At 42.1% G+C, this 27,459-nt stretch overlaps 2 protein-coding genes across 9 annotated transcripts in view; one reads left to right on the top strand and one right to left on the bottom strand.

The window, feature by feature from the left end:
- Positions 1-1,487: 1,487 nt before the first annotated feature.
- Positions 1,488-10,694, bottom strand: abhd5a (abhydrolase domain containing 5a). 4 transcript variants are annotated; one of them, XM_061234815.1, is made up of 8 exons: positions 10,634-10,677; positions 8,995-9,075; positions 6,164-6,249; positions 5,674-6,046; positions 4,649-4,803; positions 4,376-4,487; positions 4,085-4,271; positions 1,488-3,730 (listed from the first exon to the last, which is right to left on the bottom strand). In XM_061234815.1, the coding sequence occupies exons 1-8, from the start codon at positions 10,663-10,665 to the stop codon at positions 3,641-3,643; spliced, it is 1,116 nt and encodes a 371-aa protein (XP_061090799.1). In that variant the 5' UTR covers positions 10,666-10,677; the 3' UTR covers positions 1,488-3,640. The 4 variants fall into 4 exon arrangements, with proteins under 4 accessions (XP_061090799.1, XP_061090807.1, XP_061090816.1 ...); XM_061234823.1 differs by lacking the exon at positions 8,995-9,075 and having other exon boundaries at positions 10,634-10,694; XM_061234832.1 differs by lacking the exon at positions 8,995-9,075 and having other exon boundaries at positions 6,164-6,948; positions 10,634-10,673.
- Positions 10,695-10,706: 12 nt separating this feature from the next.
- The window catches only part of ano10a (anoctamin 10a), a 33,685-nt gene continuing 16,932 nt past the window's right edge, over positions 10,707-27,459 (top strand). Inside the window, exons 1-12 of one of the 5 annotated variants that reach the window (XM_061234782.1) lie at positions 11,527-11,897; positions 12,087-12,153; positions 13,099-13,249; positions 13,605-13,802; positions 14,727-14,861; positions 15,018-15,137; positions 18,130-18,699; positions 19,418-19,473; positions 19,885-19,959; positions 20,252-20,434; positions 22,919-23,110; positions 23,464-23,592. In XM_061234782.1, coding sequence (XP_061090766.1) covers positions 13,111-13,249; positions 13,605-13,802; positions 14,727-14,861; positions 15,018-15,137; positions 18,130-18,699; positions 19,418-19,473; positions 19,885-19,959; positions 20,252-20,434; positions 22,919-23,110; positions 23,464-23,592 — 1,797 coding nt within the window. In that variant the 5' untranslated portion in view covers positions 11,527-11,897; positions 12,087-12,153; positions 13,099-13,110. Of the gene's footprint in view, positions 10,842-11,117; positions 11,158-11,523; positions 11,898-12,086; positions 12,154-13,098; positions 13,250-13,604; positions 13,803-14,726; positions 14,862-15,017; positions 15,138-18,129; positions 18,700-19,417; positions 19,474-19,884; positions 19,960-20,251; positions 20,435-22,918; positions 23,111-23,463; positions 23,593-27,459 lie in introns of those variants that run through there. The other 4 variants (XM_061234773.1, XM_061234792.1, XM_061234763.1 and 1 more) reach the window with 4 other exon arrangements.

Here is a 27,459-nt window from a genome sequence, read left to right as displayed (position 1 = left end):
CAAGCAGTAGATTCATGCTCTCAGTGGCTTTATGGTGCTGTAATGCAGTGATCAATTAAAAGCTGCGGAGTGATGTTTCAGACTACAGAAGAGGAAGAGGCATGAACTCCAGAGATTTTAACGCAGATCCATTTCAATACTTTACTACCGCTCGAACAGTATTTCACATAGGGTCTCTATCTCCACTACTGTGTGTGCACGCCAACGGCAGTCCATTAGAAGGTTAAATGAATTCCATTACATGCAACTGTGACCTTAGTTAACTCAGGGAAGAAAAAACAACCAATATTCTGTGTGTGTCCTCTAGTGGATGATGGGTGATACTACAGGCAACAGTAATCTGAACCATAAAGGTGGGGTTATCAGCTGTGTTTAGCTTTGATCATGTATGAAATTAAAGTATTTTGGACCAAGACTAAGAAGTGTTCGAAGATAGAGCTATCTCATGCATATATTGGAAGATATCACGAGGTCCAACAGAAATATCACAGAATTATAATTATAGAAAATGGCTTACAATATTCTGGAAGGAGCCATATTTATGCAATGATTTTTTCTTTGTAAAATCTCACAACAATTTAGAAGTTATGCTCCCTAAATATCTTTACGTATTTTAATCACAGAGAGATCAACAACTGTTTTATATCTTCACTTCATTTTCATGAGTGAAAGAGAAGGAGTGACCACCCTCAGTTCCCATGACTTACTATGAAAGAGCTGTCCGACTTGCCGAGGCCCCAAAACAAGGAAGCACCCAGAAGGGAAATACAGGAGCCAATAACGTGGATAATGACCTTTGTTCTGATTGGCCAGCTGACGTGGTCACTGGGAATAGTCACTCCAGCCCCACTCAGAACAACAGCTGCAAGAAATTGAGCAATGGCCAGTAGATTTGGTAAGAGGATTAGCAAATCACTGAACTCTGCTCCATTTGAAAGGAGGAATCACTCCAGATTAGAAAACACTCACAACCCTTGTGCCACCTTAACTTTGTCCCCATGACCAGCTGACGTTTCTCACAGGCTATCTTGGAATGCCAGCGAGCAGGAGCTGATGTTTGGGGCTGTTCCATGAGCCAGCTCATTTATTCCTATTATTGGCCTGTAAAACACTGGGATTATTCAGTAGGTTATTGGCCTGTAAAACACTGGGATTATTCAGTAGGTTATTGGTAGGATTCACGGTATGATTTGTGGGAACATTAGAAAACAAAGATTGATGCGCACCTTTAACCACCAGCAATGTTTCACCATTGAGATTTTACGGGCAACAGTGGAGTTAGAGGAACACTCATGCATGCATGAGTCACTCTCTCTCTTTTTAGATAGATATAGATCATTACATTTATATAGCGCTTTTCTAGACACTCAAAGTGCTTACAATGATGAGGGGGAAACTCGGCTCATGCACCACCAATGGCTTTCTCAGACACACACACGCATGTACACACACACCCAACTATCCAATGACTTATTTGCAAAGAAACATGCAAAAAAACTGCATTTATTTACAAGTCATGTACTATTCACTCATAGAAATTAGAACAGGTGAGCAGTAGCAGTTTGTGCTGACAGAAATGCAGGACTGTGAGACTCAGGACATCACAAAAGTAGCTGAAAATGAAACAAGTATCAGCTCACCTGAGCACTAAAGCAACGAGACTGAGCACGGCTATTTCAGCCAGGATTCAGTAAGGCAGCAGTGAACATTTAATAAATACAAAGATGATGAAAGCAGTCCTACTGTTCCTGCCCAGAGCAGAAATATTGGCACCATACAGGGAATGTCTGTCACTGTGGGCTTCAGTGAGGTTCGAGTCACTACATTCGCCCACCTCGACTTTCAAACTTTGAACACACTCAGTGAAACCATGAAACCATTGGACTAGCATGAGGTAGACTTCAACAAAAATAATACTAATACTAATACTAATAAACTATTTTTTTATTTATTATGAAAATATTATTTTTATATTTTTATTCAACGTCCACGGCAAAGATCTATATTTGTAGAAAACTGTCTTCATTTGAAGTCTAGACCTCCGACGTGGCAGAGATCACATATTGAAATTTCCCAAAAATATAAAAGTATTTTGTTTCTCTCCCTTAACTGGTTTAATGAGTTGATTTGGGGGACTTCAATTTAACTAGGATGGTTCTTTGACTGTAACTTTAAAATACAGAAGTTCTACAAGACCTTACAAGGTCTCAAAAGATTTTTAGATAATTTAAAAAATACATCAATATTCAATCAAACTTGAACCACTGAAATCGGTATCAGCACCCACTGTTCTGACTGATTTCTGTATCACATTCAATGAAAAATAACTGTCAACATGGTAGAGATATTAGCAAAACTATGTGCTTCCAGAAATAATCTAGATTATTATGCATCTATATGTATATCAATATAAAATAGTATTTGTTTCTTGCCTGCACATAAGGTATGGCACTTGCTGAAATAAATATTTCCATGGGAGACTCCATATTCACATCTGAAAAAAAACAATTCTTGGAGCAAACTGGGACCACCCCAATACTACTGTTAAAAAATACACTACCTGCTGTGGCTCTTCGGTTACAAATCTTACCATCTTTCATCATGCAACAGTAATCAATTAAAACAAACCTGCATCTGCACCTGCAAACGTGAACACGCAAGCACAGGCAAAAAGCAGGAGAGCCCCGTCATCCTAAAACTGTTACAACACAAAGATGTAAGCTGTCCACATGGTATACTATTCCTACACCACAGTAATTCAATCCTAATGTTAACAATTCAGCACAAACAAATGCTGAGCAATATACAGAATTTGCAGGCTTTCACATAAAATGATATCAAAATATAATGTAAAACAGAAGTCTACATGTTGCAATATGATCAGAGTAATCAGTGGGATTGCAATATATTGTTTGGCAATTAACCATAAAAACATTTCAAAAAATAATAAAATCTGCAACTCTCTGTCATTAATATGGTGTGAGGACAGTGATTATATACTACATAGTCTATATATATTTCTTGAGAATAACTTGCAAATGGAATAAAATAAAGTAAAATAAAGATCCAGTCAACACATAAAAGTATAAGAAGAGGGTCACAGATATGGTTCCAGATGTGCACCTGAAGCAGATCAGATAATACACCACACATTTTGAAAATAAACGAATAATGAAAGCACACATCATTGCTTTCTTTTACAATTAAAGGTGATACAGTGCAGTCCGTAGTATTTGGACAGTGACACAATTTTGAAGGGCTGTAAATCCTATGCAGTTCACTCCATAATATGGATGTACTGTAAATACCCTGAAATTAACGCTGACAGTGGACATTTTAATGTGGTATTTACATGCATATGGAGTGAACCATATAGTTAATAAAGCCTTTTAAAATTGTGCCGCTGTCCAAATACTTACAAACAGCACTGCATATCCCAATTATCCCATGTCAGTGATCGCAACAGTGACGGTGTGAGGCAATGGGACTGGAAGCTATGCTGGGTCGAGTACTGCAGAAAAGGCACGGGCCCCTTTAGCCCCTGGAGGGCATGCTTGGGGGCGGAGAGGAGAGCCTGTCACCTCTGACAGGAGTGACATCTGTGGTGAGTTTGGGGGCGGAGACAGAGGGGTGACAGGTGTCACTCAACTGTGTCACAGATCCTTAGGATTTGCTGGTTAAAGTCCTCTGGCTGGTCAGCATGCACGTAGTGCCCAGCTCCACGGATTGCCTGGGAGAGGGTCAGACAGACAGACAGACAGACAGACAGACAGGGAGAGGGAGGGAAAGAGAGAGGTGGTTACAGAGCTTTCTGGGGGGACTGCTTTAGAAGTCAACATGTAGCATTGAAACAAACAAACATCCAAAAAAAATAATTAAAACTATTATGCTTGATAAACACAATGGAGCTGTCAAGTAATCCCCTGATGACTCTCCCTGTTTATACAGTGCAATGGAAAAGAAATGGGAAAGGCTGGGGAAAAACCTAACCAATAGCATCCCATTCTCCTGGGATCTGGGGATATAATCAGTAAGGACCACACAGGAAAGCACATATTGTGGACTCGGCGCAGAAAAAGCTTACTATTATCTCCACGTGGGAGTTGGGCCTGAGCTCTTTGATGGCGGTGCCAGAGTTTCCGTTGATGCTGGAGCGGGAGCCATACACCACGGTGATGGGCATGTCCTCCCGAATGAGCCCCACCCTCTGCAGCATCGGGCGCTTCGCCCACCCGTACGGAATCGTCATGTTACTGAAGGCAGTTTCTCCGCTGGGAAAAGACAGGCAGGAAGGCCGTTACCAACCTGGAACTGACTTATGAAGACCATCTTTAAGTTCATAAAGACCCAGGCTAAGAGGGTGAGAGAGCCGTACCTGGGCATCTGCACGTTCAGGTGGTAGATGTACTCGGTGACCGTGTTGTCATCAAACATGGAGGAAAATTTCTTCTTGAAGTCTGGTCTGAGTGTTTGGACTAGCAAAGGACCTTTGACAGTTTGTAGGAAGAGAAGGACAGAGGGAGCAAGGAGAGATAAACAGAGATATACAGGCTATATATATACATATATAGACTGAATGACTTCACTAGTTCATAGAGCAGATCCTTTGTTCAGGAGTGACCTCTCTCCTAAGTCCTCCCAGACTTACCAAGTGGGCCAGCCAGCCTGAGCCCTGCCAGGGGGTTGAAGGGGCTGAGAATGGCCCCCAGGGCTTTGATCCACACTGGGATGGGCCGGTCCTCATCCACCGTGTCGGGGCGCTCGGGAAAGCCCCACGGCTCAACCAGGACCAGGTGCTTCACCCTGCAGGGAGGAGCAGAGCTCTCACACAGAGACACAGGCATGCATATACACTGACCCACACTGAGGTCCCCCCAGTACTACTGTCCTCAATTATTCATCATTTACCCTCTAAAACTGACAAAACTAGTCTTTATATATGTGATGCCCTGAACTTGAATGGCTGCACAAGGAGGCCCTGACTCTGGCTGTGACAGAGCGGGGGACAGAAGACAGGACCAACAAATCACACAGCCATCTGGGACTTTCGGGATAGGAGAACTCCTCTTGCGTTATTGCATTATGGAAATTTATCAGACTGAAGAATGAGAACAGAGTTCTGTTTCAGCTGAGACAGGAATATGGCATTACAAGCAGGGCTAATAGGCCAGAGGAGGGATATAAACAGCAGCGTTTGAGGACACTGATATTACTGTAGTGCATCTGGAACATTCTCCAGGGTCTGAAACTTGTTCAGACTTGTTCACCTAACTGACCCTTCATAACTGGGTTAGGTCCTTGAAGTCCAGCACTAGCTGAGTGTTCTGTTTTTTCTGACAGTGCTGTTCTTATCGTGAGCTCTGCAGTGGATCTTTGGTTAACTAACCTAACTATACTGAATTAAGTTTGTGTCTTTTAAAAACAATTACATAAAAGAATGGAATACTATTTTTTCTTATTTAAATATATATTTATGCCATGCCTTTTGTGTGTGTATACATGAGTATGCATAAGTAAGAGTAAACATAAGAGTAAACACATAATTGATTATTTCCAAAGATATGTGTGTGTGGCCTAAATAAAGGGTGTGTGTGGCTTAAATAAATTTACTGAAACTACACAGGAAACCACACATGCAGGCCCTAACCCCTAGTGCCTCGCGTTCTTGCCCACCTGGAGGGGAACTTGAGCGAGTAGGAAGCAGCCAGAAAGCCTCCCAGGTTGTGTCCCACCAGGACCATGGCCTCCAGCCCCATCCTGGCCCTCCACTGCTCGATGGAGTCCACAAACTGCATCTCGGCCTCACGGGCGTCGCTGCTGAACTGGGGCCGGCTGCTCCGGCCGAAGCCCAGCAGGTCGAAGGCGTAGATGGGCCTCTGCTTGGACAGGGCATCCACGTTCAGCGCCCACAGCCCCACGCCGCCCCCGAACCCATGCAGCAGCACCAGGGGCGTCTTCTCCTGCGCCCGCCCGCTGAACGCCAGCGTCCAGATCCTGTTCCCGTTGGCTATGCACACGTGCTGCCGAGAGAACGTGCCGGTTATCGCTGCAAGGAGGAGAAAACATCAATGAGTGTATTCGCAATGAATTGATTGAAGAATGATGGAGAGAAGGCAGAAAGGGGAGGGATGAGAGAGGACAAGAAGAGAGGGAGGGCACGCACACTGCAGCATCTTCTCCTCTGCCTCCTTCAGCTTGCACAGGGACGTCGGACACCAGGAGGGCAGCCAGCTCGTCACCCACCATGACCTACAGAGAGAGAGAGAGAAAGGGAGAGAGACTTATAAAAACACTGGCACACATACAGTGCATAAACACAGCAGGCAGACACAAACATCATACATATGCTACAGTCACATGACACAAGGCTCTCAGCGTCATCTGCGTTTGTGCCATTTCTGTTTCCGTTTCCCTTAGCTCGCCACATCTGCGTTTGTGCCATTTCTGTTTCCGTTTCCGTTTCTTTTCGCACCCCCTCCTCCCACTGCACTACACAGGATTCCCGGATATTTCCATATTAGGGACCCCATGGGAATACAGCAGACAGCTCTGAGTTGGCTACATCAAAATACTTCTCATCTTCTCAAGACAGTGATTCCAATATAATAATTTGAGACAAAAAAAGTACTGGAATTGGATCTAGAAAATCCAGTCGGAAAGCTATATCCAATTTATTTTTTATTTTTTTAACAAAGCGTAATCTTCAGTTCTGTTCCGTTCTGAAGTGAAAGTCTCATCAGATTTCTCCAGCTGTCCAGGACACAGCGGCAGACGCCTGATATGGATTTTCTTCCCGATGGCGGCTCCGGAGACGGCCGCGCCGCTGTCAGACGGACGGGCGCCGTTAGAGGAGATGCCCCGCGATTAGGCCTCAACCCCACCAGGCCTGCCGCAGCGGCTGACTTTACAGTGCCCGGGTGTACACCACCTGACCATGACTCAGCAACACTAAAAAACACAATATTGCTACTATTATATTGATTTGTCATATGGTTTTCACATATTAATAGTGCTACTAGCACAATTTCTTCTGTGTGTTGGTATACCTAAATTGCATGACATTGAAACAGGTATTGAAATACTTGGATGGAGATTGTAGTTAAATGGAATTATTCTAAATTGAATGTTTTTTTAAATAATCTACGGTAGAGTAGCCTAATGAAAGAGCTCATGCACAGTGCATGTCTGCTGACTGTGAGAGTCGAAAGAGTCAGGGCCTGCAGGAAAGCACCTGGCCACAGTGACGCTGTCGACCACCACCACAAAGAATAACAACATGCAACACTCTAGAAAAAATAAAAGGCTAACAGGTTTGTTTTACTCTATTAATGGAAAGTAGGCACCCACAAAACAGTTTTGGTCTTTAATTGTGTATAAACATGTGACAAATAGGATGACACATTCAATGCACAGGGTCTTGGTCAAGACTCTCCACATGTGGTGCTTTTGAAACAGCCACACCCATCACATGCAGTGAAAATGTTATCACATTTATCACAAACTACTGTCTGGACCAACTGATTCAGTCAAAATATGATATCAGTCCTTGAGAAACTGTGGATAAAGCACTTGGTGAAACTGCTGTTGTGTACAATTTGTTTGTCCTTCCTGAATTAATCAATTTTCATGCTACGCTGTCACTAGGCAGTGATACACTTTGATCTGTGAGTCACTTAGAAAGCATGAACCCCAAGCAGGCACCACCACCCCTGCATGCTGGAGCAAATACATGGCTCTTATCACACTGTATGACACATCACTTGAAGAGTGTCAGGTTAAAGGTCCATGCTTGTGAAGATAGGCAGAGAAAGTCGTATCGATAGAAACAAACTGGCCCTAAATAAAACAAGGAAAAGCACGTCATAGAATACACAGTAAGCAGACGTGTTGTACTTGAAAAAGAGTTTCTCTGCTCAGTGCTGGGCTTTGCCCCACGCACACAAGGCAGGAAAGGTACAAGCTGGGCCTGCCATATGATAGTCCCTCTGCACCCTGCTGGAGAGGAGCTGTCAGGAACACGATCCATCCAGGGGAAGCGTTCACTTGTGCAGCGAAATAAGATGTTGGGAAATGTTGAGAGCTGGGCATTTATCCTACTGCCCTCCCACTGGCCTGGCTCAAGGCAGCACACAGTGGCGTGCACGGTTTACTTGCTCTGTGGGGCAGAAGTATCTCTGTGTTGAGCTGTCCCCCCCCCCCCAGTGTCAAGGTCTAATGCCTGCCCCCTGTAGGAGGAGAAAGTAACAACACCTCTGCCAGTGTTAACCCTGAAACATTTTCCCAGCACACTTTGACTCTGCCTTTGTCTGGCTACCCTTCTCACATTGCCCACAGAATTTAGCTGATATGCAGCACAACCCATACAAGAACACAGGTGGTGACAATACAACATACCGTACTCTCACAGAGGAGGAGAGAGAACACCATAATTCTACACAGGAGAATGATCTACTGTAACACAACTTAGCCTGACAGAAGGTCTAGGGAGCCATAGGCGGCCGGAGGAATCATATTTTGTATTAGGATGCAGTATGTACAGGAAATATTGGACTCCAGTTTTCTTTTCTCCTGGGTAATTACTGATTGGCCAGACTGTCTTCCGACATGACTCCCAGGCAAAGGGAGGATGGAAAACCAGGAATTAGTGATCCAAAACTGTGTGATGCTGCCACAGATGAGTAATGATATCTTGGCAATGACTCAAATATCCAAGGCTAATTTTCTGGTGGTGACATTATAACTTTAGTGATTTAATTATTTAATTAAATTATTTTAATTATAATCACTCACGTCATTTTGGGGTGAACATTATATATGTAAACATGTAACCGATAGAGCTGGTAAAGACCAATAAAGTGATATAAAAGAAAAGGCCATACAGAATGTGCACTACACAGACACAGGATAAGCAAAGCCATGTGCAGCATTATTATGAGAAAGCCATGTGCAAGCACACAAACAGGTCATCACACACTAAGGTGGTCATGTGGTTACCTTGCAGTAGACTCCAGAAACAGCAACAATTTGTAGAACAGACTATGAAAACCGAGATGCACCAGTATTCGGTAAGCAGTTCTAAAGCAAAAAGCAAAAATAGCAGCTAAATTTCTTATACAGTACTGGCAAAAATGTTGTGCTTTAAGATCACGTTAATGTAGCCTTAATTCCATTCAAATGCAGATAAAACATGCAGTTATTTGACACTAAGCATAAATCAATAGTGAAAAACCTATTTGTACTTGCATCTTGTTTTGTACAACATTAAGCATTATTTTTCACTGAATTCAATCAAACTGTAATATTATCCAAGCAAATCACAAAAATATTGGACATACCCAGTCAAATTCTACTGTCTTTGAGTCAATGTCAGGTTTTTACACTATTTAAATGTGTGTTACGAGTGCAACATACTGATTTAGCCACATAAATATTCCTAAAACCAAGAAAGAAGGCACTGTGATGACATCATTTAGTATAAAAATGACCTTAATTTGACTCAATGGTTTATAATGTTGTCTTTAATTCAGATTATGTCAGGATAACATTTAATGTATACTGTGCATTGAATCCAAACTGTACGCAGTGCCTTATAACCTTCATAGTCTGTGCACTGGCCTCTGGAAGAAGTTGGACATTACAATTTCTCTGGTAACTGCTATCCTGCGTGCAGCTATATGGATCATCAGTGGCTGTGATTGAACCATCAATGTTTTGCTACAGTGAGCAAAATCACAAGACTCTCAATCAAGTTGTCGAATGTCTTCATGTTGTAGCTTATGAATAATTGGGGGTTCATGAAATTTCACTAGATTGTTACTGCTTTTGCAGTCATCACTATCCATGCCAGGGCAAGCGTTTTCTCTCACACATTTCCCCATTAACCTTGGGAAAATTCTGGCCATACAATTTATCTGATGACATTTAAGCACAAAGAATTATTAAGCCTTTATTTCCATAAAATACCATTTATCAACGCAAGTTATCTACTGCCTGTTGCCCTAGGTGCCCCTTTACTTAAATAATTTCGTTTCGCAACGTTCTTAGCTAACTGCTGTAGCGTTATATAACAGCATATAGTAGTGTAACAATGTTTTTGGTAGCTAGCTAAAGCCATATAAATGTATATAACGTATAGTAATATAAGACTTACTAGCTATGTACCACTAACTTGCTACCTATAGTATAGTAACGCCTGCAACTAGACAAAATCTAATGACTGTTAACACCAAGAGGGTTGAGACATCTAACGTTAGCTATGTTATGCTAGCTGCTTTCACTTTTTACTTTTTATATGTTAGCTCATAGCTTTAACGCTAGCTGGCTAAGTACATAGAAAGCGAGAGCTTGATTTGCAACTGTGCCAGTGTTAGTTACAATCAATCACATATTTGTTGCGCTGTCTAAAGCTGTAAAGCTAAGATAGCTAAGAAATGTCTTCATTTCTTATTATTTTCAATTGCATGTCCTATGTCCTGGATCTAGACTATTCAGAAGCTGAACGATTGTCACCTAACGTTTTGGACGCAATTCCAAAGCATCCAGCAAATTATTTTTCGTCATAGACTTTTAAAATCTGTTAAATTCATTACAGACAAGTTACAAACAATTCAAAATATTGACAACAGTATCTTACCCCCTCTCGGCGGACACCATCTCTTCTGCCATCTTTCTCACGCAACTGACGTACAATGACGTGAGGTGCTATGTTTAGGGGCGTGGTAAGGGACGCAACATTGCCAGCTGTCAACTGTCAAAATAGAATAGATTAAAACTAACGTGCAATAATTTACAAAATTCAATAACGAAAAAAGATCATCAAATGTAAAGAGTGGGCGTGACAGGTCAGCCATAAAATGCATGTGTTTATATTCAGTTATCCATTTTCGTGTTTAAACCATAGACTGTAGTTGAAATACTTTATTTTAAAATGTATTGTGACTTTACCATGTGTTATAATTTTCACTGTTTTCAGTTTTGAAGGGCGTGCGCATATAGTCCCTCTGCAGATGAGGCCAACTCGATTTTGTACAACAGCTAAGCAATACCAAATATTTTAATGCTAATTTTGTTCAACACCATATGTTCGCTATGTGAAGTAAAGATTCCCCTCGGATGAATTCTGGAATACTGCTGACCACTCAGATGACTGAAAGATAGGTATACCTGTTAAGACTGGATAACACAGCGTAAATTTTATCAAAGATATTCTAAATGTATATTACATTTAGCAGACGCTATTTTCCAGAGCAACTTAAGTAACTTTGGCCTACGTAAAAATTCCAGAACATGGAATGCACAAATCCACTAGACTCTATTTTGGTGGTTTTACGAATCTCACCAACAGATACTAGCTAAACATACGGTACATTTTCATGCATAAGCAAGTTTGAAAGCTTTCACTTCTGTCTAAATGATAGTGAGGTGAATGTAACCTTGTAAAATAAACAATTCAGTGATGCAGAGAACCAGGTGTTTTTGTCAGTTAATTGTCACCACTTTAGTGACTACACTACGTTAGTTTGGTCAATAGTCTGTAGATCTACTTATATCCATTTAATTCAGAACAACACTAAACTGCGTTAGGTATCTTGATGATACTTTAACCGTGTGCTAGCTTAATCAAATGTACTTTGGCCAAATAATTTCCCTTTTGGAACGGACCTCATTCCTCATTCTGGGGCGAGGGTGTGTGTGTGCGCGCACACTGCTCTATCCTGCTGCGCCTGCTTGTCGCTTCAGTGACGTGGGGAAACTATAGCTGCTCTCAGCACAGCTCGCTAATCGCTATTCACAGACTACAGTCCAAAGTCAAGTTCCCATTAAAAGGCAATTAAAGCTTCCACCGTAAGAGGCTAAATTCCATATTCTTAATCGTGGAAGGTAACTGGACCAGTCTGGTAAGTCGCTCGAACTAGTTATAAATGCAATTTGGTTCGCTAAAAGGCCTAGCAGCCACATCCACTGTGTTTTGTAACATATTGGATTAATATAATAGCTATCCTATTATTTGTACTGGGGACAGCAACTCATGCTGTTTCGTAAACCAACAAAACTTAAACTATCGTTACTTTGCCAAAAACCTACAGGGGCATATTGTCGACAGAACAACGAATCCGCAGATTAGGCTCCGCCCTGCAATTCAGACGTGTAATGGTACGTTACGATTTTAAACTGTATTTTTCTACTCGTAACAGAATCAGTAGCCTAACTGTTCAAATGATAATTCCGATGTTGAGACGGGTGAAAATAGCATTTGGGGTGTTGTGCTAGTTAGCCTACCTTCAATTTAAAGTGTAACTTTGGTTTCCATAAATATGCTGCAAAGCATTCGACTACGGTACGATTAACTCTTAAAATCACAAACGTTAACTGAACATGATGATGTTACAATTGAAAGCAGTAATTGAAAGCAGTGGAGCTGTAGAACGCTGACTTAACATTCTGAAAAAATAAAATCCTATTCAAAGAGTTAAGGAATGTGGTGCTCATGACAGAACGTTCTTTCTTTTGGAAGGTTAGTACATAATTCTCGAGCATCACTTTTTGTCTTTATGTAGAACAGAACAAAACAAGCGTGTAGCTATATAACATAAACACAAATGCCATGCGATACTACTTGCACTGATACATGTAATATGCTGATGTCATACGGCAAAGGTAACGTTTTCCTGTGCAGTGGGATTTCACGCGATGTTCTCAGAATGTTTACACACCGGTGTTAACAAGCGCCTTATCATGCACTAGCAACTCCCCCACAACATGGCCTGTTTGACAATGGATGTTGCGTTAACTGTTGCAGAGTATGATTGGGCATAAAAAGAGGAATTGGCAAAACAAATAAAATAGTATTACTCAACCAACGTCAGCTAACAATAATGTATTCATAAAGTTAAAATTTTTCCCTTACCTTTGACGTTTCGCATATTATAACACGTATTCTGAGTAAATTTGAATGAGCAGTTGAGTACGGCAGATAGGCAAATTAGGCCCTACTAGATAACTGCATTGACTGTAAAATGCTCGGTGTGGATTACACGTACTCTATCACCGAGGACCTTCAGGAAACGTTATCATTTTGCGTATTGTTGTATTCTGCAGGGTGAGTAGAAAATGGAAAAAAGTGTGTCAGTTTCTGACAGTGATGGGTCCACGTTCACGCCGCTGGTGGCCATCGAGCTGGCCGAAGACATCAAAGAGGAGGCGGTCGCGTGGCTGCTGAACAGAATAAAGGACAAACAGCAGCAAGCTGGTAATAAACCAGTTGCTAACAGCTTCGCAACATGGAAATATAATAATGCTGTATACCTATCAACATTGCTATTCCTAGTATTGGGTACTTTCATCCGACCTAAGTTATTCCTGTCATTTTTTGCCAAATTTGTTTATTGAATGACCAATTTACTTTTTGTCTTAATGCAGTTATAATTGCATGGGGAAGATTGTGTGATTGTTATGTTTTATGTCAATTTCTACCTGGATTAAAGGTCCAGTTCAGTCTACAGCAGTGTGTAGCCCCACAGTTCTAATTTCAGTCAAATTAATAGTTGCCGTGGCTGCATGTATTGTGTGATTAAATGCCCATGATGTTTACTGTTTTTTGAAAGGGGCTGACTTGTTGGTGGACCAGCTGCCCCGGGAGGGCCTGAGCGATAAGAAGGGGAACCCCAACATATTTATTGTGGGGGCCACGTGGCTGAGGCTGCTGTACGGGGCAGAGGAGGTGGGCCTTGTGAAGGAGTTCAATGATGGATCCATGCGAGGGTTCACATATGCCAACAAGGAGAACTTTAAATCCTTCCAAGGTACACAAGTGTGCAGATATACAAATATTGAAACAAAACTATTTATCGTTTTTGACTGACCAGTATTATCAAGATTGGATTGTTCATAATCTGAAAGTAGAGAGAAGGTCTTTGGCTTTAGTGCCAAAGAATGATGCTCCAAATTTGACACAGACACGGCTGGCTTTTCTTTTAGGTGATGATGTATCAGTGCTGGGGTCTGTGTCATTGCTAATGTATCAGTGCTGGGTTCTGTGTCAGTACTGATGATGTGTCAGTGCTAGGGCCTGTGTCAGTGCTGATGATGTATCAGTGCTAGGGTCTGTGTCAGTACTGATGATGTATCAGTGCTAGGGTCTGTGTCAGTGCTGATGATGTATCAGTGCTAGGGTCTGTGTCAGTGCTGATGATGTGTCAGTGCTAGGGTCTGTGTCAGTGCTGATGATGTGTCAGTGCTGGGGTCTGTGTCAGGGCTGATGTATCAGTGCTGGGGTCTGTGTCAGTGCTGATGTATCAGTGCTGGGGTCTGTGTCAGGGCTGATGTATCAGTGCTGGGGTCTGTGTCAGTGCTGATGTATCAGTGCTGGGGTCTGTGTCAGTGCTGATGATGTGTCAGTGCTGGGGTCTGTGTCAGTGCTGATGATATAACAGTGCTGGGTTTTCTGCTGTGCATGGTATGTATCAGTGCTGGGTTCTGTTTGTTCTATAGAAGACGCTGATATTGGCAGGTACCACGTGAAGTCAGGGCTGTATTCTGTACCATGGCAGTGTAGACTATAAACAGTGCTATTTTAGCAGGTGAGATTTCAATGATGTAAGTGTTCTTGTCATAACAGTACAGTGTTGGTTTTGCAGGCCAGTTTGGATCATAATGATGAACACCACTTATATAGCACTAATTCTGAAACAGAGCTCTTTACAGTCGCTGTTGTCTGTGGCATGCAGGTGACGGCGATGGGTTCCTCAGTATAGCTGAGTGCCAGTACATCATTAAGCATGAGCTGGACACCCTGCGGGCCAAAGAGGAGACCCATGTCCCTGGGTACACTCAGGTGAAGTTGTACCCAGGGAAGTCCATCAGTAAGTCTGCCATGTCCCCGTCTGTCAGTGCTGGCTTTAGTGCCACTCTCCATAGTGTATGGGAATGAACTGTAATTTGTTATGAATTTGTGTAGGGTGTGGGTGTGCAATAATTTATGTGGATGGTAAATGACAGCCGTACAATGTTTAATTCAGCACGCAGGATGCAGTCCAAGGGCATAATGATCCAGATTTTCCCTCTTCATATGAAAGAGGACTTGAAGAGACTCTCACTGTCCTGGTATCAAAAGGTCAAGCTCTCCTTTCAGCCCCTCGGTAAGTGTCAAATGATATTGTGTATATCCTGTATGCTGAATATGGTTTACTTTGTCTTTATATGTCCTTTGTGCTTTAGGTTTTTGTATATATAACTGAAAAAAGGTTGAAAGTCTCTTGCAGTTCACTTTCAATCTGGGGAGAGCAGAAACAATGATCCAAACAAAGTCTAGAATAAAATGCAATCTCCCACATCGACACAATTCCATCACTCATCTTCCAAATCAAAGATTATAGAGAGAGTACTTGATATTTTTCTGGCTTTTACTGTACAAATGAAACTATTCAGCTGTGAACAGGACACGATACTGCTCTAAAAGCTTTTATACTTTTTAAGATGACCTGTTATTAACATCATATACTTTTGAAGTCTTGCAGAGAATGCTTGTTCTTAAAAAGTATTTTTTTATTCCTATTTAGCATTGCATTTCGAATACCTTTTGCAAGAAATTTTGTATAGGGATTTTATCTTTAAATAGTTCAGAGAACAGGCAGCATGTCTGCTTGACAGATTAAATGATTATATGCCTGAAAAACTGAAGTCATAAGTGTCATCTTTGTTGCACATTTCTTAGAATTTTCAGCATGACTAACTGCAGTCAGACACCCCATAGGCAAGTGTTCAGTAGAAACACTGAGGACACCCTCAATATTCTGCCTTGAATGACATCCAAAGTATGTGATTACCAAAAGTAGCCATTTTATATAAATAGTAAGACTATGTTTGACACCATACACTAAAGCAGAATGTGAAGCATTTTGCTTGTCTACCATGCCATGTATAGGCTTTCTTAGGGAAGCGCAAATATAAATAATAATTGTTTAAACCAACCAGGTGGTGCACTCCTGCTTTCTTTGCGTCCTCTTTACTTCCTAAATACAGGAGGTTGAAGTAGGTAATGGGAGTTTCTGGTGCTGTATAATAGTGCCTCAATAATATCCATGTTGAGGCATGTCCAAGGACAGAAAATTAATTTCCACAGTATTATCCTTGCTCATATCACTTGAATATTGATCAGATTAAAAACACTTCAGCTTCAGTACTGGAGACAGAACCTTAAATATTAACTACACAGCAGTTGGTTAGTCAATGCAACCTGTGATTACTGTAGCAAATTAATCTGTCCACTTGCTCCCGCAATCCTCTGGTGCTGTGCAGTGTCTTAGTTTCTCCTCTGATATCAGTGCAAGACCATGTTAGGACAAAACTCACAAGTACACAATCCTGTAAAGTTTGGAGGAATGATTTGAAAACACAACACTATCCAACATGTTTCCATATTAAAACACGAGTAAATCTATGTGTTTAGGTACATACAGTGGGCTCAAGAATTATTGGCACCCCTCACCAGCAATGCACAAACAAGTCTTAAAAAAAAAAAAAAAATTATATAATGATAGAGAAAGGTAATACACCAACATGTGCCAAATACTGTACTTTATTAATGTTTCAATGGAAACAACCAAAATCATAACAATCATTTAATAAAAAATAAATTTCAACAAAATCAAGGTTTCAGAATTATTGGCACCCTTCACCTAGTACTGAGTGCAACCACCTCTGGCAAGGATAACAGCATGGAGTCTCTTCCTGTAATTTTTAACAAGACTAAGGAACACATTTGGAGGGATTTTGGACCATTCCTCTTTGCATATCCTTTCAAGATCCTTCACGTTCTTGGGTTTGTGCTTATCAGCTGACCTCTTCAACTCAGCCCACAGGTTTTCGATTGGATTGAGGTCTGGTGACTGAGATAGCCATTGCAGAACGTTGATTTTGTTGTCACGGAACCATTTCTGTGTGGATCTTGAGGTGTGTTTTGGGTCATTGTCTTGTTGGAAAGTCCCAGACTTCTGGCAGAGGGAACCAGATTTTCAGCCAAAATTGCCTGATACTTGCTGGAATTCATTATGCCATCAATCCTAACCAGTGCCCCTGGACCTCTGGAATTATGAGGTGCTTCTCCTTGTATGCATCTCTGTTCCTACGCCAAACATACCGATGCTTTATCTGACCAAAACGTTCAATTTTGGTCTCATCTGACCAGAGAACCTTGTTCCAGTCATAATGTAAATGATGTTTGGCAAACTCCAAGCGCTTTCTTCTGTGTCTTGTGGTCAGAAAAGGCTTTCTTCTGGCAACCCTTCCAATGAGGCTGTGGTTATGGAGGTGGCGTCTGATGGTGCTTTTTGAAACCTGGTGACCCCAAGATGCCACCAAGGCCTGCAATTATTTCACTGTGATCCTTGGGGATTTTGTTGCTTCTCTCATCATTCTCCTCAGTATCCTGGGGGGCAAGATGCAGTTGCGTCCTCTCCCCATGAGATTTTCAACAGTTCCATATCTTTTGAACTTTTTTATAATTGCTCTGACAGTGCTCAGTGGTATATTCAATCGTTTGTGAATTTTATTGTAGCCATTACCATGTTTATGAAGGTCTACGACCATCTGCCTCTTTTGAACTGCCAATTATTTTGTTTTCTTCATGGTGTTGGATGACAAAAGGATATTGCATGTGTGTTACCTCATTTTTATACCCTAGTGAAACAGGAGGTGATTTAATCACTCAATACAGTTCCTTAACACATAGATAAACTTAAATAAGTGGAATTTAATACCTGGTTTAATTTTGGTAGGTGTTATTTACCATAATCTTTAAGGGTGCCAATAATTGTGAAACATTGATTTGGAGGAAATTGATTTTTAATGAAATCAGTAAATGATTTTTGTTGGTTCCATTGAAACATTAATATAGCACAGTATTTATCACATAAAATAAGATCTGGAAATTTCTTTGAGTATTGTTTGTTCATTTTCTGTCAGGGGTGCCAATAATTTTTGAGCCCACTGTATTTCATATTACTCTCAGGATCTTTGTAATATTCAAATGTTTTCAAAAGACTATTGAAGGGAAAAAACTGGGTAAACCTTTTAGTTCAAACTGCCAATAATTGAATACATATTTTAAATATGTTCCTACTCGCTGCACAGATGACATCCGACAGTATTTTGGCGAGAGCCTTGCTCTGTACTTCGGCTTCCTGGAGTACTTCACCTTGGCCCTGGTCCCCATGGCTTTCTTCGGGATCCCCTACTACCTCTTTGACTGGGAGAGCTATGACAAGTACGTGCTCTTCGCCGTCTTCAACCTGCTGTGGTCGACGGTGATCCTGGAGGTGTGGAAGCGGAACAGCGCCTCGCTGGCGTACGGCTGGGGCACGCTGAGCCGGAAGAAGGCCTTCGAGGAGCCGCGGCCAGGCTTCCATGGCGTGCTGGGCCTCAACCCCGTCACGGGCCGCGAGGAGCCCGTCTTCCCCTACACCAGGCGCCAGCTGCGCATGTACCTGGTGTCCGTGCCCTTTGTGCTGCTGTGTCTGTACCTGTCGCTATATGTGATGATGATCTACTTCGACATGGAGGTGTGGGCTCTGGGCCTGCACCAGGAGGAGCCCACCCTGTGGAGCAGCCTGCTGCTCTACGTGCCCAGCATCATCTACGCGGTGGTCATCGAGGTCATGAACCGCCTCTACCGCTACGCCGCCGAGTTCCTCACCGAGTGGGGTGAGCTTCTCCGCCGTCTGCCTCGATTTTCACTTCTAAGTGACAGTGTAGTATTCTGTTTACCCATATCACATTTCCGAGGTGGAAGTGATTGCTTGTAGAGGATTAAAGTGAGGTTTACTGCATCAGATATAATTCACAAGCTGCTGGGTGCTGTATTATGCTGAAGCATTGCATTCTGTGTTCATGGTGTTCTCAGTGTATGATGTACCTCAGGAATCGGATCCTCAAGCTTTTTTATTTCACACTTGCTGGTTCGGTCGCAGGCTTGGTAGTGCTTAGCTTTTCATCATCTTATTTCACAAAGACAGCACATGCCAGCACAAAATTAAGTCTGACCTATGTAAAATTCATTCAATGTTCAACATCAGCATTTCTCTCAGAATGCCAACTACATTGTATGAAAACTACACATGAATAAATCATGAACAAGTAAAACTCCCTGTTAGTACCTTTTAAAAATATGGGGAAAAGAATCCTGTGTCAAGAAATGAGAGTCCCTCCTTGTTCTTAATTTGCCTCATATTGTCATGAATATTGTTGACTTCAAACCAGTCTTTCAGGTCTAGTGAAATATGATACAAATTAAAAATGTAGCTCAAATGCAGCATATGTTCTTTAACTGAAAGAAGGAAAATCTATGAAGTATGTTGATGAGATGCTGTATAAAGTTAGTTGTTTTTATCCCAGTTTGAATGTTTTGTTCTCTTTTGTTTAGAAAACCACAGATTAGAATCATCGCATCAAAATCACCTGATTCTCAAAGTTCTGGTGGTGAGTACAGCGATCGTTGCGGTTGTATCTGCATGTTGCTGCATGTTTACACAATGTTAGCGAGCTGTGTATCCTGTATAAAAGGCCACTGTACTTCATTTGCTTTTGAAACCGCAGCAGGTTTTGTGTTTGGCAGTATAAACAAGGAAATGCATGCCTGTAATATCAATGGGTTGGGGGATGAAATGTCAGGTGTGGTTTGAAGTATAAAGGTGCACACTATCACACTTGTTAATAGTAATTTTAAATTTTTGCTACAGTCACCAGCAAAAAATTACTATTTAAATTCACAGCTGTAGTTTCTATTGAACCATTGTAATGTTTGTCATCAATATCCAAGTGTGTAAATTTTATTGAAAATGATTTATCTGTCACCTTGCTGCTAATGATTAACCGATTATGTCTTCACAGTTTAACTTCCTGAATTGCTTTGCCTCTCTGTTCTACATCGCCTTCGTGATGCAAGACATTGTACTTCTAAGGCAGGTGAGTCTCGGACCCTGTGTCTCTCTGTAATCCTGACCAAGTGCATACTGTACCTGATACAGGAGTGTGTTTGGCCATTTGGACATTTTTCATTCTCCACCCTCTTCTGTCTTCTCCACTGTTTATCAGTGACTATGTAGACAAAGATGGTGGATAATTGTCATAAGTAGGAAATAAATAAATACTGGGACTGCTAAATTGCTTACTTTCTGTTAACGTTTCTTTGAAAATGTCTTGATCTCATTCTAGTTGCTAGGCAGCTTTTATAACCCCTGGATTTGTCTGGTTCCAGAGTCTGGCTACACTGCTGATCACATCCCAGGTGCTGAATCAGATTATGGAGGCCTTCCTGCCCTATTGGCTCCAGAAGAGACGCAACAAAAAGGTCCACACGAGGAATCAGAAGAGCTTGGCAGAGCAGGAGCTGCCTCTGAGCGAACAGGTCAGGCTGGAGGCTGACATGAACACATATCTGGTGAGTTATTTTCTCAGCTCAGTGTCCATAGCCCGTTTTTGAAAGTCATATTCCTTATTTACATACTTGTGAAACAATTTGGGTTAAGCATAGTAGTGCCTCAGCTGGGAATCCATTCGACAGTCAATTTATTTCCCATGACAGCTTACAAGACTCGCAACTCAATGGATCAGAAATGAGTGGTCAGACCAGTGAGCATGGTCAACACTGACTCAAATGATTAATTTCTCTTTTCTGCTGTAGCCCTCCATAATATTTGGGACAAAGACAAAAAATTGTTTTTCTTGATTTGGCTCTGTACTCCACAATTTTAGATTTGTAATATTAACAATTCACATGTGATTCTTAGCTTTTAAAAAAGGGTATATTATACATTTTTGATTCACCACATAGGAAATTAGAGCAGTTTTTTTATATGTTCTCCGCCAATTTTAGGGCACCATAATGTTTGGGACAAATGGTTTCACAGGTATTTCTGATAAATATAAAAGATCTTTCCATATCTATTCTTGATTATCTTTGGAGTCTGTTATTGGCATTTGTCAACATGATAATCAAGAGTTTTACCAATCAAAGTCAAGGAAGCCAAATAAAATAAATAATAAAAAATAGTCGTAAGCTAAACCATAGGCTTAACAAAATCAACTGTCTGGAACTTCATTAATACAAAAGAGAACACTTGTGAGTTGAGTAATTGCAAAAGGCTTGGTAGGCCAATGAAAACCTCTACTGCTGATGACCAAAGAGTTCTCACCGAAATGAAGAAAAAACCCCAAACATCTGTCTGGCAGATCAGAATCACACTTCAGGAGGCTAAAGTGGGTGCGTTCATGACTACTTTCTACAGAAGACTTCATGAACGGAACTACAGTGGCTACACTGAAAGATGCAAACCACTAGTAAACCACAAAAACAGAATGGCCTGGTTACAGCCAGTACCTAAATGAGCTGTTCTGAAAAAAGATCTTGTGGGCAGATGAGACCAAGATTCACTTGTATCAGTGATGCCACAAGCAAATGTAGAGGCTAAAAGGAACTGCCCAAGATCCAAAGCACTCGCACTTATCAAACCATGGTAGCAGTGGTGGGGATGTTATGGTTTGGGCATGTCGGGCTGACTTGTCTTCATTGATGACGCAACTGCTCATAGCAGCAGAAAAATACATTTTCAAGTGTTCAGAAACATCTTATCTACTCAAGCTCAACCAAATGCCTTAGAAGTCACTGGACAGTACTTCATCCGACAGCAAGACAATAATCCCTAACATATTGCTCAAGCAAGAAAGTTTTTCAAAGCCAAAAATGTGAGAATAAATTTGTCAAACCTGAATCCGACTGAACATGTGTTCCGTATACTGAAGAGAAAACTGAAGCTGAAGCTGAGCTGCAGAGCATCATGGGTAAAGATACTCAGCATCTGCTGATGTCTATGGGTCACAGTCTTCAGGCAGTCATTGAAAGCAGAGGATTTGCGACAAAGTGCTAATCATGACTACTTTCATTTACATAACATTAATATGTCCCACTAATAAAATAGGGACATATTCATATTAATAAAATATACTCTGTGATAAAAGCTGAGAATGTGTACTGTACACATGTGAAATGTTTGACTACAAATCTAAAATTGTACAGAGCTAAATCAAGAAAACATATGTCTTTGTCCCAAGATATATGGAGCTCACTTGCAAGTCTTCCTCTAACATTATGGAGCTCACTGTAACAGTCCAAGCTGTGAAAAATCTATAATTTATTCGGGGTCATGAACAAAGCCCCTTATATTGGAAATGATTGGTACCCAAGGTAAGTTTGTCTGCTGCAAATGCTGAAGAGAACAAATATATTGAAAATGACAAACTCTTGTAATGTGTGATGAACATTTCAACTGCCATCAGATGCTTGCTATGTTCAGACTTATTACCTGTATCTGCACATGGTCTTGCTGCGATTTGCTAAATAAGATCTGGAAATTTGAATCAACCAGGTTTAAACTCTAGGCTTTGTCCAGTTACCAACACTGCCACATAGTGTGCAATGCTAGTGGCTGCACATTCCATGCATTATCTAGCTTTCCCTAAAATTTTATTCATGTTCTGACTGAGGCTTAGACTATAAGGCCAGCATGTCTATTCTTATTTGTTTTTATACATTGAATAACTTTTATGTGTTTAAATATCTTGATATACTGTAATGTGTTATTGTCTGTTTGGAGGTCTTGGGTTATTTGGGGATTTTTATTCTGCCAGGTAATTGAATTCTGTGCAATAAATGAAAAATGTAGTGTGCTCATCAAATGGTTCAAACTTGATTTGAATTTTAAAGGGAAAGCGTCTCGTAAAGCTGGCTAAAAAGCCGGATAATTTACATCCAGGAACAACGGTTACTCACATTTGGCAGTTTCACGGGTGCTCATTTCAGGCCCTGTGAATATATAATGATTACTGGGCTGTGGATAAAATGTTTGGTCTCTTATCTCACTTCTAGGGCACCTTTGATGACTACCTGGAGCTCTTCCTGTTATTCGGTTATGTCAGCCTGTTCTCCTGTGTCTACCCTCTGGCTGCTCTGTTGGTGGTCCTAAATAACGTCACAGAGGTCTACTCCGATGCCTTGAAGATGTGCAAGGTTTTCAAACGGCCTTTCTCTGAGCCTGCGGCCGACATCGGTGTGTGGCAGGTAAGCCTCTCTCTGGTTGCATAACAAACAGTGCCAGCTCTGAAAACTTGCAATACGTAGGTGTCACAAACACCTCGTATCCATTTTGCTTTAAGTTTGATACATAAATGGAAAGGTTTCATCATTAGGTGAACTGTAAGTATTTCACAGCTCTGTGACTAAGATAAATGTGTTAAAAGAAACAAGGTTTTCTCGTTTCCAAAGTTGCTTTGAGTTTTTCTGAATCCCAACCAAATCGGCATCTGCAGTTATTAGCCCCTTGAGCAACCACAGACTGGTTCAGTTGCATTATGACTAGACTCGTGTTGTGGTTCAGACGAGTGAGGTTCTTCTATTTTCTGTGTGCCTTGCAGCTTGCCTTTGAGACAATGAGCGTTATCTCCGTTGTTACCAACTGTGCCTTGATCGGGATGTCTCCCCATATGAAGGCCTACTTCCCTGAGTCAGAGACGCAGCTCATTCTGCTGGTGGTGGCAGTGGAGGTAAGGCCTCATTGAGCCGCAGCTTAACTCACCCTTTGACCACTCCTTCTGTACAACTGTCTGAAACTCTCTGCAGCCTCTGTTTCATGTACCTGGGAAATTAAGGGTAAACCTTTTTGTTAATATTGTTTTTCCGAATGGACATACACCATAAATCTACAACTGCCCTCCTCTTTACATTGCGAGTGAAATTGGTCTGAAACCATCGTGCGGACCACCGTGTTGCAGTAGCTCAGTCTGCCCACGTGGTGGTGCCAGAGAGCTGATGTTACCTCTCAGGAAAAATGACAGCTGAGCATGAGTATGTTTTTGGGCCTGTGAGCGTTGATGCTACTGCGCAGTAATCTCTCTCGAGCAGGGTGCAGTTTACATGCCTGCGGATCGGCGATGAGCAATATCGCACAGCGTGGAGTGAGAGATCAGACCGTGGGGATTGGCTGAAGCAGGTTAGAGCAAGGGGTCAAACCCAGTGGATTGGATTGCATGCTCGGGTCAGTATGGGCGAACCTTTCAGATCTTAAGCCTTTTTTAGCCCCTCTGGTGCATTGCTTGTTGTGCTGTCGAGTCAAATGAGTCTGCGCTGAAATGATAAATCGGTGAGCGTTGGTGCACGCAGGTTCTCTGGGCAGACCTGTCAGGCTCTCTTGCACGAGCGCAGATAGGCAGCAGAGGACAGCGTCTCCCCTGGTAATACTAATGAGCTCTGTGTTAGGGGGCTGTCTGTCAGAGGGTAGGCATAGAGTCCTGCCTCTTCATCTCTGGCAGCTGAGGCACGCTGAAGACCGCTGGCACGGCTGACAGTTCCTCATCAGTACCTGGTGACAGAACGGAAACAGAGGTGGAGCCGCTTCCTCACTGGGCCACGGGAGGCTGAGACATCATCCATGTTAATATAAGTGTGAAATACCGGGGCTCCCTAGCGGCCGAGCCGGTAAAGGCTCTTAGCGTGAGTGCAGGCTTGGCCCTCAGGTTCCAGCCTTGCATATGTTAGCAGCTGACTGTGACGGCTAATCTGCAGTGACGGCGCTGGATTGGCCTCATCATGCCGGGAGTGAGGCGTGCGTAAGTTGGCCCTGGTTTCCTAGGTTACTGCCACATTGTTTTTCCCCATATCCACTTACCAGGTGCTCATAGCTGCTGGCTGTCGTTATTGAGAGGTCCTGAGCCCTCCTGTCAGTCTGTGTGGCCTCTAATCTCAGGCTTAAGCAGGTGCAGGCGAGGAGCGCACGCACGGTCCGCTGCAGCCTGCAGGGCTTCTTGTGCAGCGTGCATGCTGCACAGCAGTTTGTCACCGGGTACAATTTGCAATTCCAAACTGAGAGGAAGAACAGGAAACGCTGTGAACATCTGATAGAAACCAGAGCGAGGTTTCCGCCCCAACCGGTGCTCTTTGCTTTCTCTATTTCACACAACCTGCTGTCCAACATCTATCTGTAATCATGGGCAGACCCTCAGATCTGCTGGTAAAAATCAGTTCAGGAGCAGACACAAAATGAAGTAGGCAGCCATAATTCATATATTTTTGCATGTAAGCTTTTTGGATTCCTTGTAATGGTGGATATAATTCTAATATAATATATATGAGGGACTATAAACTGTTATTTATTTCAGGTTGTTCGGGAGTCACTCTCCACAAAGGCTTGTGCCTGGTTGATTGACACTGCAATGTCCATTGCTCCTTTTCTGGAGCGTGATGCTAAAGTAATTACATTCTGGCTGAGAGCAGTATCTAGGCAACAGGGTGGCCACAGCGACAGGAGCGGTCCCAGGAGAATGAGCGATGGTCGGTTGATTGATTGATTTAAAAAAAAAAGAAAAAAAAGAAATTGGGCTTTGAGGTTTTCAGATCTTAAAACTGAGGCTGGTACTGAAGAAATGAATGATTTGAAATTCCAACTGGAATGGAGTCAATACCATTAATACAAAGGCAAATTAAAAGTATGGCCGAAGCATTCCCTTCACCTAGGACTTTTGGACTGCATAACCTCAGTATAATCAGATTTCCACTTAGCATCTCAGTGTGATTCACACTAACTATGATAAGAGTGTATTTATTTTTAATATCCAACAGTGCCTTATTTGTCTTTTTCATTTGTTCCAATGTTGTGTCTCTGAAGTTAGCACTGTGCCACCCACACCTGTGGACCAAGAGAACTGCATTTGAGTATTTCAACACACAATGGATTTACCTGCAAACCACCATTTGCTTTTCACCTTGTAGGCCACACAGTGGTACAGGAGAGGGCTGCTGGTGATCAGATGAGAGGCACATCTCTTCCTGGTGATAGCTGGTCTCTTGTGCACCTGGCCTGTTGGGGGGAACTAATGTGGCAGTGAAACGAAACCCGCGGAGACTTAAGTCCACTGGCCAGGGTTTATTTGATTTTATTCATTTTATTTATCAGGGACAGTGCACATTAATCAACATTTTCAGTTTCCACATCAATGTACCAGAGTTAGCTAATGAGCTCATTTTCATCTGTAGTCCCTAACCTGCGTGTCTTTGGACTGTAGGAGGAAACCCACGGTGAAGCCAGTCGTGCCCAACTGTACCACTGGAAATGTGGTCATAATACACTGATAACACGGTTCATGTTTGAAACTGTGACTAAAAGGTCCAGATTGTATGGTTAGTGAGTCCCTGACTCAGACACTTGAGAGCCCTTTAGTCTTTTAAAAAGAGCACCGCAGAATAAATCCTATTGAAAGGCAGTGAAGCAGATTGCACAGTTGGCATAAGGTATGGGAGAATATGGCAGAGCCGAGGCCAGCTTATTCAGGCTGTGCTGGGTGTGTCAGCAGGGATGCTGTGTCACTCACCGCTGCAGCATACAGCTGTAGTGGTTGCCTTGGTGCATACACACACGCACACACACAGGAAACCATGCTCAATGCCTGTGAGAAAGATAGTGGGTCTCCCTTCCCCCACCCTTTGTCACATGGGCTAGGCTCTGTCTTATAATAGCTGACAGCCATCGATGAAAGAAAGTGACAGCTTTCGGATTCAATTTGGTCTGTAATTAACAGAGTAAGATCAGAGCGTACAACTGGATGAGATAATTATCAGGAGTGCGTGTAATCAACAGTGGCTGACAGCTGGGCCTGACAGAGTGTGTGTCTGTGTGTCTGTGTGCGTGTGCATGTGCATCTTCTGTGGGGAGTGGCTATATAGAAATTTACTCAGTGATCACTTTATTAGGTAGACGTCCACACCAGCTTGTTAATGCAAATATTTTATCAGCCAAACATGTGGCAGCAACTAAGTGCATAAAAGCATGCGGACGTGGTCAAAGGTTCATCTGTTTTTCAGACCAAATGCCAGAATGGGGAAGAAATATGATCTTTGTGACTTTGAGCGTGGATTGATTGTTGGTGCCAGACAGAGTGGTGTGAGTATCTCAGAAACTGCTGATCTCCTGGGATTTTCACACACAACAGTCTCTAGAGTTTGCAGAATGATGCCAAAAACAAAAAACATCCTGTCAGCAGCAATTCTGCGGGCAAAGACGTATTGTTAAGGAGAAAGGCCAGACGAAGCTGAAGAATCCAAATAACCACACATTACAACAGTGGTATGCAGAAGAGCGTCTCTGAACACACAACACATCAAACCTCTAAGTGGATAGGCTACAGTAGCAGAAGACTTGAAAATAAGTCAGATAAATACCTAATAAAGTGCTCACTGAGTGTATATGTCACTCTCTTTAAACCTGAATGAAGATGTTCTTTGTATATTGCCCAATTATATGACTACTGCCAGATTTGTTGCCTGAGAGCCTGAGAACATAAATTGGTACTCACTATACATGATGTACAGTAAGTGCTGACATGAAACAGAAGATAAAGGTGTTTGTACATATTCAGTCT

Source organism: Conger conger, chromosome 1 (assembly GCF_963514075.1).
Source record: "Conger conger chromosome 1, fConCon1.1, whole genome shotgun sequence".
NCBI classification, from domain to species: domain Eukaryota; kingdom Metazoa; phylum Chordata; class Actinopteri; order Anguilliformes; family Congridae; genus Conger; species Conger conger.
This window is presented reverse-complemented; position numbering and strand designations above follow the sequence as displayed.

Excerpts from the sequence above, each read along its gene's own strand:
- abhd5a (XM_061234815.1), bottom strand. The coding sequence starts at position 10,665 with ATGGCAGAAGAGATGGTGTCCGCCGAGAGGGG. Across the intron at positions 4,804-5,673 it reads TCGCTCAAGTTCCCCTCCAG|GGTGAAGCACCTGGTCCTGG; the intron begins GTGGGCAAGAAC and ends TCCTCCCTGCAG. Across the intron at positions 3,731-4,084 it reads ACTCCCACGTGGAGATAATA|GCAATCCGTGGAGCTGGGCA; the intron begins GTAAGCTTTTTC and ends ACCCTCTCCCAG.